The following is a 17,365-nucleotide window of genomic DNA, read 5'->3' as shown; positions in this document are numbered from 1 at the left end:
ACACCTGGTCCTTCTTTAATTTCATGCCACTTTTTTCCGACAACCATTCTTTCTCATGAATCTTCCATGTATTAAATAAGATGTGGCATAATGAGGAGACCCTTGGAGTCAGGGTGATCACATGGTCTCAAGGAGAAAGCATGGGGCTGAATTGAGCTTTTGTAGTAGAACAGTCCTGAATTTTTTTTCTGTAAGTTATGATCCTCACAAAAGCACTTCTCACATACTTCGTGAAAATTAATAGTGCAAGGTTTATCTATATCTAGGGCCTGAATTAGTCCACAAACTTTAAATAGACAGGAGTAATTGCTATGATTTAGAACCAACCTTAGATTAGCCGCCGGGAAAACCATTTTACTCCCAAAGGAGACATCTTCCCCAGCCTTCTCATATTTCAATTATACATTAATAACTCTGGTTTAAGATTTTGCATTTAAGTGCAACATACTCAAGGAAATAGTCACTCATTAAGCTTTACCTATCAGTCAGCATCTGACAGCTATGGTAGAACATGTACTGGAAAAAGAAGACTTGGTTCACAGTCCTGATTTTTACCATTTGTTAGCCATATAAGCCTAAACAAATCACATAGCTTCAGCTTCTGTAAAATGTGATGTTATCTTAACAATAAACTTATATGAAGAGACTATGAAAACTTTACCAAAGTAAAATGCTAACAGATATTGATTAAAAGAGCAGTGGAAGGTAGAGACAGCAAAAAGTCTCAATAGGGAAATGTTATTTTTCATATGGCTATCAAGCAGTAGACTCGAACTTAGATCTTCTGTTCAGGGTTCACAGGTTCCTTCATGCTGTCTATAATCAGGCTTAAAGTGCCAATTAGGATTTTGCATTTTAATAGGAAACAAAGGTTTCAAGTGAAAAGAGGCTCTAGTAAAAAAGAAACATTTTAGTTTTACCCAGGGTTTAACCGAATGGTTCTCAACCAGGGGCAATACTGCTCCCCAAGGGACTTTAGCAATCTGGAGACATTTTTGGTTGTCAAAACTAGAGGGGTGCTACTGGCATCTAGTGGGTAGTGGCCAGGAATGCTGCTAAACATCCGACACGCACACAACCACTCCCAACCACAAAGAACTGTCCAGCCCTAAGTGTCAATAGTGCCAAGTTGAGAATCCCTGGGTTAACCTAATAGGATTTGCTCATATTCATTTTTTTTTAATTATCAATCACCTAACCACCACCTTTTAGCTAAAGATACAGGTATTTCTTGCTATTGACACCATAATATGCGTTTAACTCTTCCAAATGAAAGCTTACTGGGGAAAAAATTACATTCTAAATATAATCTGTATTGTATCAATTCATAAAAGAAAAACTGTACTTGTATTTTATTTTTAATAAACTTTTAAGTTTGTGATAATTTTAGATCTACAGAAAAGCTACCAAGATAATACAGTTCCTATATCCCCCTCATCCAGTTGCCCCTAGTACCAGCATCTTATATTACCACGGTACATTTGTCAAAACTAGGAAACCAAGATTGGTACGTAGTGTCAATATTAACTAATTTATAGACTGTATTTGATTTCACCAGTTTTTACACCCTTTTGTTTGAAGATAACTAATTTATAGACTTTATTTGAATTTCACCAGTTTTTACACCTTTTTGTTCGAGGATCTGGAAGATCATATTTTTTGCATTTAGTCATATGTCTCCTTAGTCTTCTCTCATCTGTAACAGTTTCACAGTCTTTCCTTGTTTTTCATGACCTTGACAATTTTGAGGATTACTAGCTAGGAATTTTGTGGAATGTCCTTCAGTTTGTCTGATGTTTTGCTCACTATTAGACTGGTTATGAGTGTTTAGGAATCAGATTCTATTTTAACAACTCCTAAACATGTAATTTATAGAATAAACAGATAGCTTCTAGGTTTCCCATTCTACCAACAATGGGATGATAGGAGGATGGCAAAGATATCAATTTGCAAAAATGATTACTCTGCAATAGCCAAAACAAAATCTATTATATCAAAGAACCTAGTTTTACTTAAGAAACTGAACTCCCAATGCCTTCAATTTTAGATGCCAACAGTGGCCCACAGTATTAATCTCAAAAGAAAGAATGGGAACAAAGATATTTAGTCACAGATAAATCAATAAGTTAAACACTAGTGCCTCAGCATCTTGTATTTTCTCAATTAATTCATCTAATTAAAAATGTACAGCAAAGAAATAAGTATAACACTCAACTCTTGTTCATCATTGCTATTATAGCCCAGATTAAATATTTCAGATTCCACTCACCCGAGATTTCTAATTCTGCCCAGTGAGATTTTTTCCCATTGGCTACCTCCTCTGCTGACATGATGGTATAAATTCTGCGAGGATCTGGAGGGTCATATTTTTCCTTTGGCATCCCTATTAGTCTGTAAGGGAAAAAAAAAATCAACAATTATAATCTAATAGAAAAAAAAGAGAGAAAGAAAAATGAGATGGTAAATTTTCTTCTTCTCCCCCCTTGCCAGGCTACTACTAAATTCTCACTAGAAGGAAAACACATCTAACGTATGCTAGGCTATTGCAGGTACTCAGTAAGAGATGTCTCAGGAAAAATGCAAAGAAGCAGGGACACTAGACTTCACAGAAAACATGGTGGTTGCTTCCCAAACATCCATTGCACCCCTTCCCCTTCATTTAGCTGCCTTGCTTCCCAAGACAGACTGACCCTATGCAAGTTTCCTGAATGGACTCTGACTGGCCTAAGAGAATCAGAGTAATCCTATCCTGCTCGTCTCAGTGATATTCAGATATTCCATATCTAAGACAATTAGCACATGACATTCCCCCTGTCACAGAGATTAGTTCAGAAATATTTAATAATCACTAGGCTTAAGACTCATTTTATGTTTATGGGAGGAGCAGGCTTCTCTCTCCTGCTGGTCATAAATGAAAAAGAATACAGCCCCAGCTATTGTTGGCAAGCATCCAACTATAAGGACAGCCAGTCGTAGCAGTCAAAGATGAGAAAATAGAGAAACAAAGCCAGAGTCCTCACCAAACCACACCTCTAGCACTCTCAAATACTGGGCTTTTTGGATACACAAGTCAATCTATTTTACTTATTGTTTAAACTACTAGTTTATGTTTTGTTACTTGCAATCAAAAGCATCTAATTAAGATTATCATGTATCTTGGTTTGCAAGGACCAGTCTTGGTTTATATCTGTTATTCTTAGGTAATTATTGATAACACTTCTTCACTCCCAAAAGTGTCCAATTTGGATAATGAGTTACATGGCCACCCTAATTGAAACTAGTATTAAACAGTTTTCTTCAGTTAACTGCCAAAATAATCACTGAACAATCATCAGTGATGACCAGCTAGACATAAACTCCTCAAGAACGCAATGTATGAATCAGACGACAAATGGCCATAAAAGTAATCATTCAAGAGGTCTAATACAAGAGTTACTGCTCGGTAATTGGCAGAAAATGAAATCCCGTTCAGATCTAACAAGAATAGCAAATTACAAAATCCTGAACCTAATTAAACTCCTGCATGCTATCAGTAAATACCCTCATAGTATTTATAGTTGGTTCTTTGCTCATATTTTAACACAGAGACATACAGACACACACGAAAACCAACTGCCTAAAACTGGGAGTGTTTCTAAGTAGTTTAGAAGTTCTATCTCAATGTAAGAGTTACTTTCAGATGGTCTGAAATTTGTTACATAAAGAGAACAAAGAAAAATAGGAAGTATTCTATCATGTATCAAGGAATCAAAGCTAGAAAAGAATACAATCAAAATTTCCCATACCATAATTTGTCCTCATATTGCGGAAGGAAAAACAGTCATTCCTTCCTATTTACTAAAAGGGGCAAAGAGAAAGTTTTCCAGATTTTTTCATCTGTTAACAGTAATTAGCTTCCAAATTTCCAGGTTAAGCTCTTCTGCTCTAACCTTATCACACAACTGGGTGATACTGAAACATATTTTATTTTCCATAAATGTCCCGGATCTTCACACAGCACAAAGAGTATGATCATTTTCCTCGGGAAAAGCTTGATTTTTACCACTTTGGGCCTATGTAAATTATTTCTGAATATAAAATTTTTAGGTAACAAGGTTTTCAGAATTTCTACTATGCACCATAAGGTACACGTGTCTCTGTGGGTACTCCTGCACACTAATATAAGATTCTACAAAAACACAAGTTAAAGCAAAAACAAATCAAACAGATTCAGATCCAAAGACATGCTACAAATCCATCATCTACAATGAGAATGGATAAAAAACTAAGACTGTGACATTTGCAAAAACTATGTTTCATTAATTTTAAATCACTTTTATAAAATATAGTGCATAGGTCAACTTAATTTGGCAGTTTTAATCATGGCTCCCACTAGATGGTGTGTTATTTAAGGGGACAATAAGTTGTTTCTGTGTGGAGGCATATCCTTTTTATAACTCTATACAGTTCCTACCACATAGTAGGCACTGAATATGTATTTGTGGAATGATCATATATGCTTTATAATCCTAAAAACTACCATCTTCCTCTCACCTTTCCCAATTAACAGTCAATGCTCTTCTAAAAATTAATCTCATGAAATGGTCATTAATCCACATGTTCAATTTCCCTAAATATTTACAAAATCTAGATAGGAGATTAATCATCATCATCTCTTCTGGCCCACTAATGCTAATCTCTAAAACAGCTACTATATAAGAACTATATTTCTTTTTCTTTAATTTTTCGTAAGTCTCCATCTTTGTAGGTCCAATAAAATTTATAAAATCTGTTCCTGCAAAACATATCCATAAAATGTTTACCAGTGTCTATAATATGTAAAAACCAAAGTAATATTAATACTGCTATATTAGGGGTCAAAGGTCTCCTTTGGATTTGATTAGGAAGTCAGTAAAAATACAAGTCACTTAATCCTTCAAAATGAAACTAAATTTGGATAGTCTAACTGAAGTTAAAACATTTTTCATTTGCATTAACTAAGTAATTTAGTAGAGTCTATAGATGAGGTGATCACTACTGTCCCAAACATCAGGTTTTCAAGCATGCTACTAAAAACTTAGCTCAAATTTAAGAAACTGCTATTATTGAATACTCCTATTCAGCTTTATCTTCCCTCTCAGTTCCTCAGCATCAACCTTCCATCCTGGAGACATACCATAAAAACCTAATTCAAAATAAATATATAAAATAATAATTCAAACGTAATTTACACTGTTAATGTGCTTTCTCAACAGTCTAAGATACAGGTCAGTCCAAGGCTTAAATACTGGATTGACACTTTTCATCCAAGAAAGAGAAATGTTTTATTTTGTAAAGCCTAGCAGCTAATTTCCTTTTCCTATCTTCTTTATCAAATTGATGAAGAGGCAGGTTTTTTAATTGTTTTTTCCAAGAGTTTCTAATTTCTGCAATATCTTACATCAGTTCCTGCTATACACCAAGGATCCTCCCATTATATCAACCTAATTTATATTGGGGATCCTGATCACATAACAAAGTAAACTAAAAGCCCCTTCACAACACAGCCTTTTTAACTTCCAGTCTTCAAACCCCATTTTGACACTATGAAAAATACTCCACATAGCTCCCCAAATACTGACTACATAAGCTTCTTTGAACCTACCATCCTCTCCACTCCACTCCTTGAATCTCATTTTATCACCAACGCAGCCCCCTCAGATTCTAGGGCAAAATTTCTGAGAGCAACCGTCAGTCCTGGAAAAACAACCTGATTATCTCCTACTTCTTAGTTTCTATGAACTATCCTGAAAGTAAACAAGTCTTAATCTCTGTAACTGAAGGATGATTAATTACTACATATAGTGAAGATTTTCGTTAATTTAGTTCTCAGTCTTCTGTATAATTAAGCAAAAACTTCACGTAAACCTGTAAAATACTGACTTCATGGAAAATGTATTCCAATCTTTTTTTAGCTGCAAAGCAACACTGTATGTAACACTAGGGCCACTTTGCCTTAAAAAATTTACCTTGGAGTTTCCAAAACTGTAAATAAAATACAAGATACTTACATAGCATCGTGTTCAGTGAATAGCACGTTACAATATACATATATGAGTTACGCCCAAATACACTGTTGCCAAGGATTCCCAAATCTCAGGTTTTATATCTGGGGCTAGGAAAATAATGTAAAATAACTCCTCCCTGCCCCATCCCCGAATAATAATAATCTGAGCCAAATCAGAGCAAACTGTTAAAGGCCAGAACTAAACTTCTGCTAATTTTGGTCATCTGAAGCATCTTATTAAAAAAACAGTGGGCTCTATAGTACATATAAAGATGTTAAGTCCTTATGGTGTTAAACCACAGCTTTCCTCTCACCACCTTCTCTAAATTTAAGATCATTTTCTCTCAGTCTATAGTTCAACACAATTAATACTATTTCATTTAGAACTCAGAATAAGAAAGAGAATGCTACAACCACCGAATAGTGCTTCATAACAAACCAGACTTCTAACTCAATGAATCCAAACCTAAAGTACAAGCCAGTAGACATGCACTTATATCCATAGAAATATTAATTGATCGTCTCAACAGTAGTTTGCAAAGCAACCTTAGGCAGAGATGCAGAGTTCCCAAAGTTGAAAGAAGACAAAATTAAGCCTACATTAGATATTTCTGCTTCCATTTTGGAGCAAGATGTAGTGACTTATTACACTTTACATATTCTCAGATAAATCTATCTTCTATCAGCATTTATTTCCAAAGGTTATGAACACATTGTTTGTTATTTATTGAATACCCACCGTGACTAACATCCATCCTTCCCAACTGCTCTTAAACATTAAGACCATTTTCCCTTCTGAGAAAATATGTCTAAGTTTACCTTTTTTAATAAAGCAAACTAACCCTTGCACTACAGCATTTCTGAAGTTTCTATTTCCTCATCAACATCTATTTTTAGCTATACACAAGTATTAATCATTACAACTGTCATACAAAATCTATACCTTCCCTAAATGAGCTCAAGAGCTGATACTAAAAAACAGCACCTAGCAAATCACACTGCATATAGTAGAATCATACTTATAAAGATTGATGGCAATCACAAGAGCTGAGAAGACACCCTGAGATAAATAACAATTTCATCCACATTTCCACTCCTCTTCTATACCAAGGGCCTCTGGATGGCATTTGTCTTCAATGACATATTCAACTCAAGTCCGTAGATGATGACAATGCAAACGTTCAGAAAGAATCCATTCAAAGTTTTCATGATATCTCCCAATCTGTCACCATTCTAAACAAAAACAAAGCAAAATAAAATCCGTGTTTTACAATGGTAAAGCCACCCATCATTATGGAAAAAATAACCTTCAGACTTCTGGAATTTCATGTTTCTGATCAGTTTAACATTTATTCAAACATTTACTGGAGGAGTACTGATTGTAATGTATTATACCACGCACTAAGACTCCGACAGTGAACAAGCTGAACAGCATCATTGCCCTCAGGTAGCTTATATCACTTTAATGGCACTACTTGAAAAATAAAGTAATAAAATATTCTACTTTCAAATACTTCTACGAAGAATTTGGCATTTCTTCTTGTTACTACTCTTTTTCCCTTTATCAGGTAATTGCCACTGCATAGGCATATATAACAAAAAATCCCCTGAATGAAAATGAGATAACTGTAATGATTGTTATACTCCTTTATAAAGGTAATCTGAAGAAAACTTTAGAGTAATCCAGAAAGATAACTTCTGACTCTGTAAAAGGGGAAGTGTCAGGGTTAGTCTAACTTGTCAGTTAAAGTACTATCATGAGGGAGAAAAAAGGCAGAAAGAATAAGAATGTAACTCCTTTTCTGCATATCTAGAAATTTTTTCCCCATATGTGGGATACCAGAAAACAAGAGCAGCAGCAACATAAAACATAAATAAATACTAAAAGGAAAAATGAAGACCTGCAATTACAAATCTACCAAGCACTTCAAAGCTCCAAAATAATGCTATTATTGGACAAGTTTCATTTTATTTCACTAGCAATCAATTTAGACAACCAAAGCTTATGATTCTATCATAATGTCCTATCATTCCAAATTAGGTCTTAGTCTCTAACAACGACAATGCTTTAATGTTTCTTGTATTTAATGCCTCCCACTTACCTAAAAACAGTGAATACAATCTATCTATCTTACAGAAAACAGGAGGTAATTAGACTAGATTAAAAATTTCAACATCAATTTTCTCAGGACTATGACTTCTTCCCCAAATCTCTATCTTTCCATTTTTTTCGTGTAGCCTGTGTTTTCTACTTCCTCTGGTATACACATTCTCATCTGTTTCAATGATGTCAAATTCCTATCCATCCTTCATGGTTTAAGTCATCTTCCATCTCTTTTTTAGAATATTTCCCAAACTAAAAATCAACAAGCTGATTCTAAAATTTATGTGGAAGGACCTAGAAGAGCCAAAACACTTTTGAGAAAGAAATATAAACTTGGATGTGCCCACTATCTGACGTCAAGCCTTACTAGAAAGCAATGATAATCCAGACAGTTTGGTACTAATGAAAAGACAGACACATATAGTTGAAAAAAATATAACTGAGAAACTAGAAATAGACCCACGCATATACAGTCAATAGACTTTCCACGAAGGTACAAAGGTAATTCAATAGAGAAAGGATAGATTTTTCAACAAATGGTGCTGGAACAACTGGACATCCATATGCAAAAATAAAAAAATAAGCATCAATCCACACCTTGCACCATACACAAAATTAACTTGCAAGGATCATAAGCTTATATGCAAAAGCAAAACCTATAAAACTTATAAAAGAAAACGTAAGAGAAAAATCTTTGTGACTGTGGATTAGGCAAATATTTCTTCAATAAAACACAAAAGCATGATCCATAAAAGAAAAATACTGATAAACTAGATTCCTTGAAAATTTAAAACATCTACTCTTGAAAGGTGAATGAAAAGACATGCCCAGAGATTGAGAATAAATACATGCAAAACACTTATATGAAAAAGCACTCTGGAATATACAAAGAATTCTCAAAACAAAATCATAACAAAGTCTAATTTTTAAAAAGTGGCAAAAGATTTTAACAGATACTTCACCAAAGATACACAGATAGAAAATAAGCACATGAAAAGATGGTCAACATTAGGCATTAGGGAAATGCAACTTAAAATCACAATGAGATATCACTACACAGCTATTAGAATGATTACATTGAAAACTTACGATAGGACTGACAAGGAAAACACACACGCGCACGCGCACACACACACACCCCATATCCTTGTGTGTATGCTTACAAATATATACATATTTGTACATAAATACACACACACTCACAACCTCAAATTTTTTTTTAACATCTTTATTGGGGTATAATTGCTTTACAATGGTGTGTTAGTTTCTGCTTTATAACAAAGTGAATCAGTCATACATAAACATATGTTCCCATATGTCTTCCCTCTTGCGTCTCCCTCCCTCCCACCCTCCCCATCCCACCCCTCCAGGCTGTCACAAAGCACCGAGCCAATATCCCTGTGCCATGCAGCTGCTTCCCACTAGCTATCTACCTTACTGCGTTTGTTAGTGTGTATATGCCCATGACTCTCTCTCGCCCTGTCACAGCTCACCCTTCCCCCTCCCCATAACCTCAAGTCCGTTCTCTAAGAGGTCTGCGTCTTTATTCCTGCTTTACCCCTAGGTTCTTCATGACATTTTTTTCTTAAATTCCATATATATGTGTTAGCATACGGTATTTGTCTTTTTCTTTCTGACTTACTTCACTCTGTATGACAGACTCTAGGTCTATCCACCTCATTACAAATAGCTCAATTTCGTTTCTTTTTATGGCTGAGTAATATTCCATTGTATATATGTGCCACATCTTCTTTATCCATTCATCCGATGACGGGCACTTAGGTTCACAACCTCAAATTTTACCAATGGGAAAGTACAATGGTACTGTCATTTCAGAAAACAGTTTTGTAATTCCTCATAAAATTAAACATACACTTATAGAACCCAGCAATCCCATTCCTAGGTATTTACCTAAGCAAAATTAAAACTTATGTTCATACAAAAGCCCATACATAAATGTTTTCAGCAAGTTTATTTATAGTCACCCCAAACTGGAAACAATACAAATATCCTTCAACTGATGAATAAACTGTGGAATAGCCATACACTGAAATACTACTCAGCAATAAAAATGATTGAATTACTGACACACACAACATGGATGAATGTCAAATGCATTATGCTAAATTAAAGACGCCATACTTAAAATGCTATATACAGTAAACTTCAACATAATAAAGGCCATGTATGACAAGCTCACAACAGACACCCATACTCAAAGGTGAAAACCTGAAAGCTTTTCCTCTGAGATCAGGAACAAGGCAAGGATGCCCACTCTTGCCACTTTCATTCAACATGGTACTGGAAGTCCTAGCCAGAGCAATTAGGTAAGAAAATGAAATAAAAAGGGATCCAAATCAGAAAGGAAGTAAAACTGTTTGCAGATGACATATTATATGTAGAAAACCCAAAAGACATTAGAATAAATGAATTCAGTAAAGTTACCGGATACGAAATCAGTACATAAAAATCTGTTGTGTTTCTATACACTAATAACAAGCTATCAGGGAAATCAGGGAAACAATCCCATTAACATTTGCATCAAAAACAATAAAATACTTAGAAAGAAATTTAACCATGATAAAAGACCTGTACCCTGCAAACTGTAAGACACTGATGAAAGAAAATAAAGACACAAAAAGACAGAAAGACATCCCATCCTCATGGACTAGAAGAATTCAATGCAATCCCTATCAAAATTCCAATGCCATTTTTTTACAGAAATAGAACAAATAATCCTAAAATGTACATGGAACCACAAAAGATCAGAAGAGCCAAAGAAATCTGGAGAAAGAACAAAGCTGGAGGCATCACTGTGAAATCACTTCCTGATTTCACAGTATATTACAAAGCTACAGTAGTCAACATAGCAGGTTTTGGGCATAAAAACAGACACACAGATTAACGGAACCAAGTAGAAGGCCCCAACATAAACCCAAAAATGTATGATCAGTTAATTTATAACAAAGGAGCCAAGAATATACAATGAGAAAGGACAGTCTCTTCAATAAACAGTGTTGAGAAAACTGAACAGCCACATGCAAAAAAAGCAAATGGACCCCTATCTTACACAATTAACAAAAACCAACTCAAAATTAATTAAAGATTTGAATGTAGACCTGAAACCATAAAACTAGAAGAAAACATAGGGGGTCAGCTCCTTGACATTGGTCTCAGTAATGATTTTTTGGATTTGACACAAAAGTAAAGACTACAAAAGCAAAAATAAACATATTGGACTATATCAAACTAAAACACTTCTGCTCGGTAAAGGAAACCATCAACAAAATGAAAAGGCAACCTACAGAATGGGAGAAAATATCTGCAAATCATGTATCTAATTAGGGGTTAATATCCAAAATAAATAAAGAACTCACACAACTCAATAGCACAAAAAAAAAAAAATCCATAAATGGGCAAAGCATCTGAACAGACATTTTCCCAAAGAGATATATAGATGGCCAACAGATACATTAAAAGGGGCTCAACATCACTAACCATCAGGGAAATGCAAATCAAACCCACAATGGGATATCAATTCACACCTGTTAAAACAGCCATTATCAAAAGGACAAGAGATAAATGGTGAGGATGTGGAGAAAAGGCAACCCTTGTGTACTGTCAGTAGGAGTGTAAATTGGTGCAGCCACTATGGAAAACAGTAAGGAGGTTCCTCAAAAAATTAAAAACGTAACTACCATACGATCTAGCAACTCCACTTCTGGGTATTTATCCAAAAAAAACAAAATCACTATCTAGAAAAGATATCTGAACCCATGTTCACTGCAGCATTATTTACAATAGCCAAGACACAGCAACAACTTACGTACCCATCAATAGATAAATGAATAAAGAATATGTGATACACACACACACACACAACACACAATGAAATATTATTCAGCCATAAAAAAATAAGGAAATCCTATCATTTGCAAACGGACCTTGAAGACATTATGCTAAGTAAGTCAGACAGAGAAAGACAAATACTGTATGCTCTCACCTGTATGTGGAATCCAAAATAAAGAAAAATAGTCATAGATACGGAGAACAGATTGGTGGCTGCCAGAAGTGGGGGTGGGGGCGTAGGCAAAATGGGTGGAGTCAAAAGGTAGAAACTCCCAGTTACAAAACAAGTAAGTCCTGAGGATGTAATGTATAACATAGTAACTACAGTTAACAATACTGTATATTTGAAAGTTGCTAAGAGAAATCTTAAAAGTTCTCATCACACACACAAAAAAATGTAACTGCATGGTGATGGATGTTAACTACACCTTTCTCAGTGCAATCATGTCACAATATACACATATAACAAATCGTTAACGTTGTACACCTAAAACTAATACAATGCTATGTGTCAATTATATCTCAATTTTTTATAAAAAGCTATGTAGTATACAAATCCATTTATATGACATTCCACAATAATCAAAACTATGGGAACAGAAAACTGGTTAAGTGGTTGCCAGGGGTTAGGGGTGGAGGGAGGGATAGACTATAATAAGCATAAGGGAATTTTTTTTTGTGATGATGTGAACTACATATACTGGTTAATCTATAATTACTCACAATATCATCATCAGAAAGACTCTTAGGAAATGAAATAATTTAATCATTCACGTCTCTTGGTAAAGCAAAACAACTTGGGGAAAATTGCTTTCCCATCCAAAACACCACTTAAGTGAATAAAAAAGGAAAATAAACAGAATATGATTCCATATCTCTAGCTTTACCACAAGGCATTTATAAATGTTAGCCTAAAAAGAGCATAAATTGACTTTAGCAAATCAAATCACAAAAGTTAAATCCATAGCATTTTGCAAACTCTTAGTAACAATGCCAAAGAGCTGTAATAAGTCAACTTTATCATTGAGTAATAAATGCTAACAGAGTTTATATGACCCAGGCCATCTGAAGAGAAGATCCCTCCCCCGCTACTCCCCCACCCAATCCTCACACACACACACACACACACACACACGTGCATGTGCTTGCAGGACAAGGGGATTACAAGCAGTTCAGGGTTGCTAAAAATATCACTGGAGGCATGGAGAGATGGTGCTGTATAGGTGGACAGAGAAAAGATCATGGAAAGTTCAAAAATCTGTTTATGCTTTCCTACAGAACATTTTCCTAACATGAAAAACTGTCAGCCATAGAGACTCTAATAATAAACATGATACTATAATCCTGGTTGCCTCCTTCATTCATTTCCTTTTACTTTCTTGCTCAACAGCATTTCTTCTAGTCACACTTCCAAGAGGTCCTATATCCTCTACTGATTCAGCTGTCACATTCTTAAATTACAAATTTATTAAAAAATAAAAATGAATAATAAAAATGCATAAATCATCTGAAAAAATTATAAATGCATTTAAAACCCTGTACTTATATGAAATATAAAATATTCTTATCACTTCCCATCATAAAAGCAAGACTATATAGCACGGTATTTGACTGTTATCACATTTAACCCAAGTTTTTCAGCATGCACAATTATAATGACTAGTGTAGTAAATAGATCCAGTTAGCCTAAGACCCAATTCTAAAATATGTACTCATACTCTTCTTTGAAATTGAGAGAATACACTTAGAGCAGACTAGCTCTAAATTCAGGATTCTTTAGAGTCAGCAACTAGCCTATATTCTAGTTCTAAAATACTGTAAATCCTTTCTTTCAGGTTTTGAAAACAAATGTAAGGTAGAAATCCAGATTTAGATTATTCCATCTAAAATCATGATTTTATGCCACAGAAGAAATGAAACAAAACCTCAAGCTTATGTCCCCAAGGTTTAATTTAAAATTCCCACTTAGTGATGGTTGGCTATAATTTTAGAAAGTTTCATTTATTAGGCTATCCCAGCAAATTTCTCTTCAGAAATTTCCGAATTAACACATATTTAATGAAAAACACTATTATTTAATGGCTACATTAAAAATATCATAAAATTTCTAAACTAATATTTAATGAAAGACACCGTAATTTAATTTTTATACGTAGATACATCAAATACAGGACTAAAAAGAGCTACAGCAATCCAAGTCCATAAAACTGAACTAGACAAATAAATTGTTTCAGGGGGAAAGTTTCTTCTACAGTTCAGTTTCCTCATGATTCTCTTTGAACAGGGAAAGTTATAATATACCAAATAATAAACTTCCTTGTTCTCAGGAATCAATTCCAAAGTGAATAAATGAAAAGGGACTCTCCCTTTGATGGTTAGGAAGTGATGCTAGTCATTCCAAAATGGTGACCAAAAATATGTATAATAGTAACTAAAAGATCATATATTCTATACAGTCTTAGTAAAATTAACTTTAACCAACATACATTGTTGTTTGTTATCTTTGCTTTTAAGAACTAGCCTCCAATAAAACCAGTAGCTCTTTTACACTGATAACAGCCTAATATAAGTTTCCTTTAATAACTACCTTAAAATCCCATGATTTACTTTAAAAAACACATGGTATTCAAATAATGACAGTTTTTCAAAGATACACAAAATATAAATACTACGGAAATTGGTTTAGCCAGAATTCTATTATTTGACCCTCTCTAATACCCAACATTTGTGCCAATCTACAATTCTACAATAAATAATCCTCAAGAATAACATTTATAATCAGTATAGAGTGGATGTTTATTTTTTTGTAGCCCAACCTGAAAGGTGGTAATCTATATTTAGCAAAAAGCACCTTTAAAAATCAGAACAGTCCATTCTCCAATTGTGAAAGGGCCACTCTTACAGGTGTGTAGCATTCACCATTATTTTACAAAGAGTTTTTTAATTAAAATTTTCAAAGACACCTGACATATATTTGAAGATATATGCAAAACTTTCACATTTTAAAAAATAATTTCTTTCATAATTCAGATAATAACCTAGCACATTATCAATGCTGATAAAGTTATATCCTACAGACATCTGCAAAAATATTAAGATAAATAACAAGCTCATACTGTAAAATACAAAGACTAATAAAACAAAAAACAAAATTCTGCCAAATAAGAAAGATAATTTAAGAATACCTAGATTCACATAATTAATGAGTCTTGTAAAGAGATCATTGCCCATTTAAACATCCATATTTTCTTTGATGAACAGCAGTAAATTCAAGCATTTTTATGCTTAATTGTTTAGTTATTATAAGCCTAACACTATAGAAGTATACTATGTCATATAATTTATCTAAGGTTTATTCATCTGTTGCACCAATACTTTTCTAAATTTTTTTCCATATTCTGGTTAAGGAAATTAACCTGTTTTGCTTAGTATTATTTAAACTATAAATATAGGATATTTTAAAAATCATTTGGTATTATGAAAAATATTCTGATAAGGCAAACCACAACTAAAAGAAACACTAGCTGGGGACTTCCCTGGTGGCGCAGTGGTTAAGACTCCACCTGCCAATGCAGGGGACACAGGTTTGAGCCCTGGTCCAGAAAGATCCCACATGCGCGGAGCAACTAAGCCCACTGCCACAACTACTGAGCCTGTGAGACACAACTACTGAGCCCGCGTGCCACAGCTACTGAAGCCTGCGTGCCTAGAGCCCGTGCTCTGCAACGAGAAGCCACCACAATGAGAAGCCCACGGCCCACAACAAAGAGTAGCCTCCTTTCGCCGCAACTAGAGGAAGCCCACGCACAGCAACAGACCCAATGCAGCCAAAAATAAAATTAAAATAAATTTAAAAAAAACACTGTTTTTAATTTATAGATTCAAAACCACATTCTTCCCAGAAAATGTACATAAACACACACATATCTGAAGCATAAAGATCATATTCAAAAGCATGTTTAAAAACTTACTGCCAATAACACTTTTCACTGTATTTACTCTTAAGTTGTTCAGTAATTTTAATTCAAATAGAATACCTTGCATTGTTATTTCTTTTCTTTTTCTTTTTAAGATCCTGTTTAAAGGTCACTTATGAATACCTAAGGACAACAGACTACCTCCAAGCAAAAAATTTCCTTTTTGGGGGTAGGATATACTTGTTTTCCCAGCCACCTCTGAACACAGCATAAGAAGTGGAATCATAAGACAGGTGACTTCCTATCTCTTTTTTTGAAAACAAAATGCAATAACATACAAAAAAGTTTAGACCTGGGTGCTGTTATCCATTGAAAAATTCCCTAGATGCCTAAATCCATTGCACCTTCATGGGCAAGAAAAGATTTTTTCAAGCCATCAGTTTGAGCAGTCACCAAAAAAAGAGAGATACCCTACCGACCAATCCCAGTAGCAGCAACTAATCAAGCAGCTATGCTAAAGTGAAAATATGAGAAAGATCTATTGAATAAAATTAGTGGCAATCTTGAAAAATAAGTACTGATTAATAAAACCGTCATGGCTCTCTCCAAGAAATACTAAAACAAATCACAGTTTCATATCACAGCACACACCTGAAGTCCCCTCTAAAAAAGTAGTTCTCAGCCAGGTGTGATTTTGCCCCTCGGGAGACATTTGGCGATGTACAGACTTATCTTTGGTTGTCACGACTTGGGGGGTATGCTGCTAATGAGTAGAGGTCATGGATACTGCTAAACATCCTACTCAGGACAGGCCCTCACACAAGAAATATCTGACTCAAAAGGTCAATAGTGCCAAGGTTGAGAATCCTGCACAAAAACTGAGTCCAGAGTATAGTGTATGTTAAACAAGTGTTTAGAGAAATCAAGTACTACTGCAAAAAAATCTCTTATGATAGAAAGGAAAAAGTCAAAGGTTATGAGTTAAATTATGAGTTACATTTATTCCTAAATTCTTGGCTAAGGACATCCTAGCCAATTGAAGTTGTCTCCAGGTGCTAAGACAAGCAGGTAGTTATTCCACCAAAGGCTGAGCATCTCAGCAATTTCCACGTAGAGACAAATATCAGGCTATAGCTACTACTCAATGAGCACCAACCATCTGAAAACATTATCCACAGTGTTTTACATATATTAATTCACTTAGTAATCACAAATACTCTAAGTTGTAGGTGCTTTAATTATTTCTATTTTGGAGAGGCAAGACAAACTTGCCTCTGGTTACATGGCTAGTGGGCAGCAGAGCTGGGATTTAACCCAAGCAGTCTGGTCCTACAGTCTCAGTCTTATCCAACACACCATTACTGCTTCATATGCTGGACCTGGGAAAGTCTGAGAACAGAGCAAGAGAGCAAAGAGAAACTTCACAATAACTAGAGCCTTCTCTTGAGTATTAAAGAGTAGCCATCAATT

General features: G+C 34.7%; 1 protein-coding gene across 2 annotated transcripts in view; it reads right to left on the bottom strand.

The window, feature by feature from the left end:
• CNOT6L (CCR4-NOT transcription complex subunit 6 like) overlaps nucleotides 1-17,365 on the bottom strand; it is a 119,066-nt gene that overhangs the window by 68,483 nt on the left and 33,218 nt on the right. For both annotated transcript variants that reach the window (XM_060147972.1, XM_060147973.1), the window contains exon 2: nucleotides 2,270-2,391. In XM_060147972.1, the coding sequence (XP_060003955.1) occupies nucleotides 2,270-2,381 (112 nt within the window). In that variant the 5' untranslated portion in view covers nucleotides 2,382-2,391. The remainder of the gene's footprint in view (nucleotides 1-2,269; nucleotides 2,392-17,365) is intronic.

The sequence above is a fragment of the Lagenorhynchus albirostris genome, chromosome 4 (genome assembly GCF_949774975.1).
Source record: "Lagenorhynchus albirostris chromosome 4, mLagAlb1.1, whole genome shotgun sequence".
NCBI lineage: Eukaryota > Metazoa > Chordata > Mammalia > Artiodactyla > Delphinidae > Lagenorhynchus > Lagenorhynchus albirostris.
Note: the sequence above shows the minus strand (reverse complement) of the source record. Positions and strands in the feature narration are given on the sequence as shown.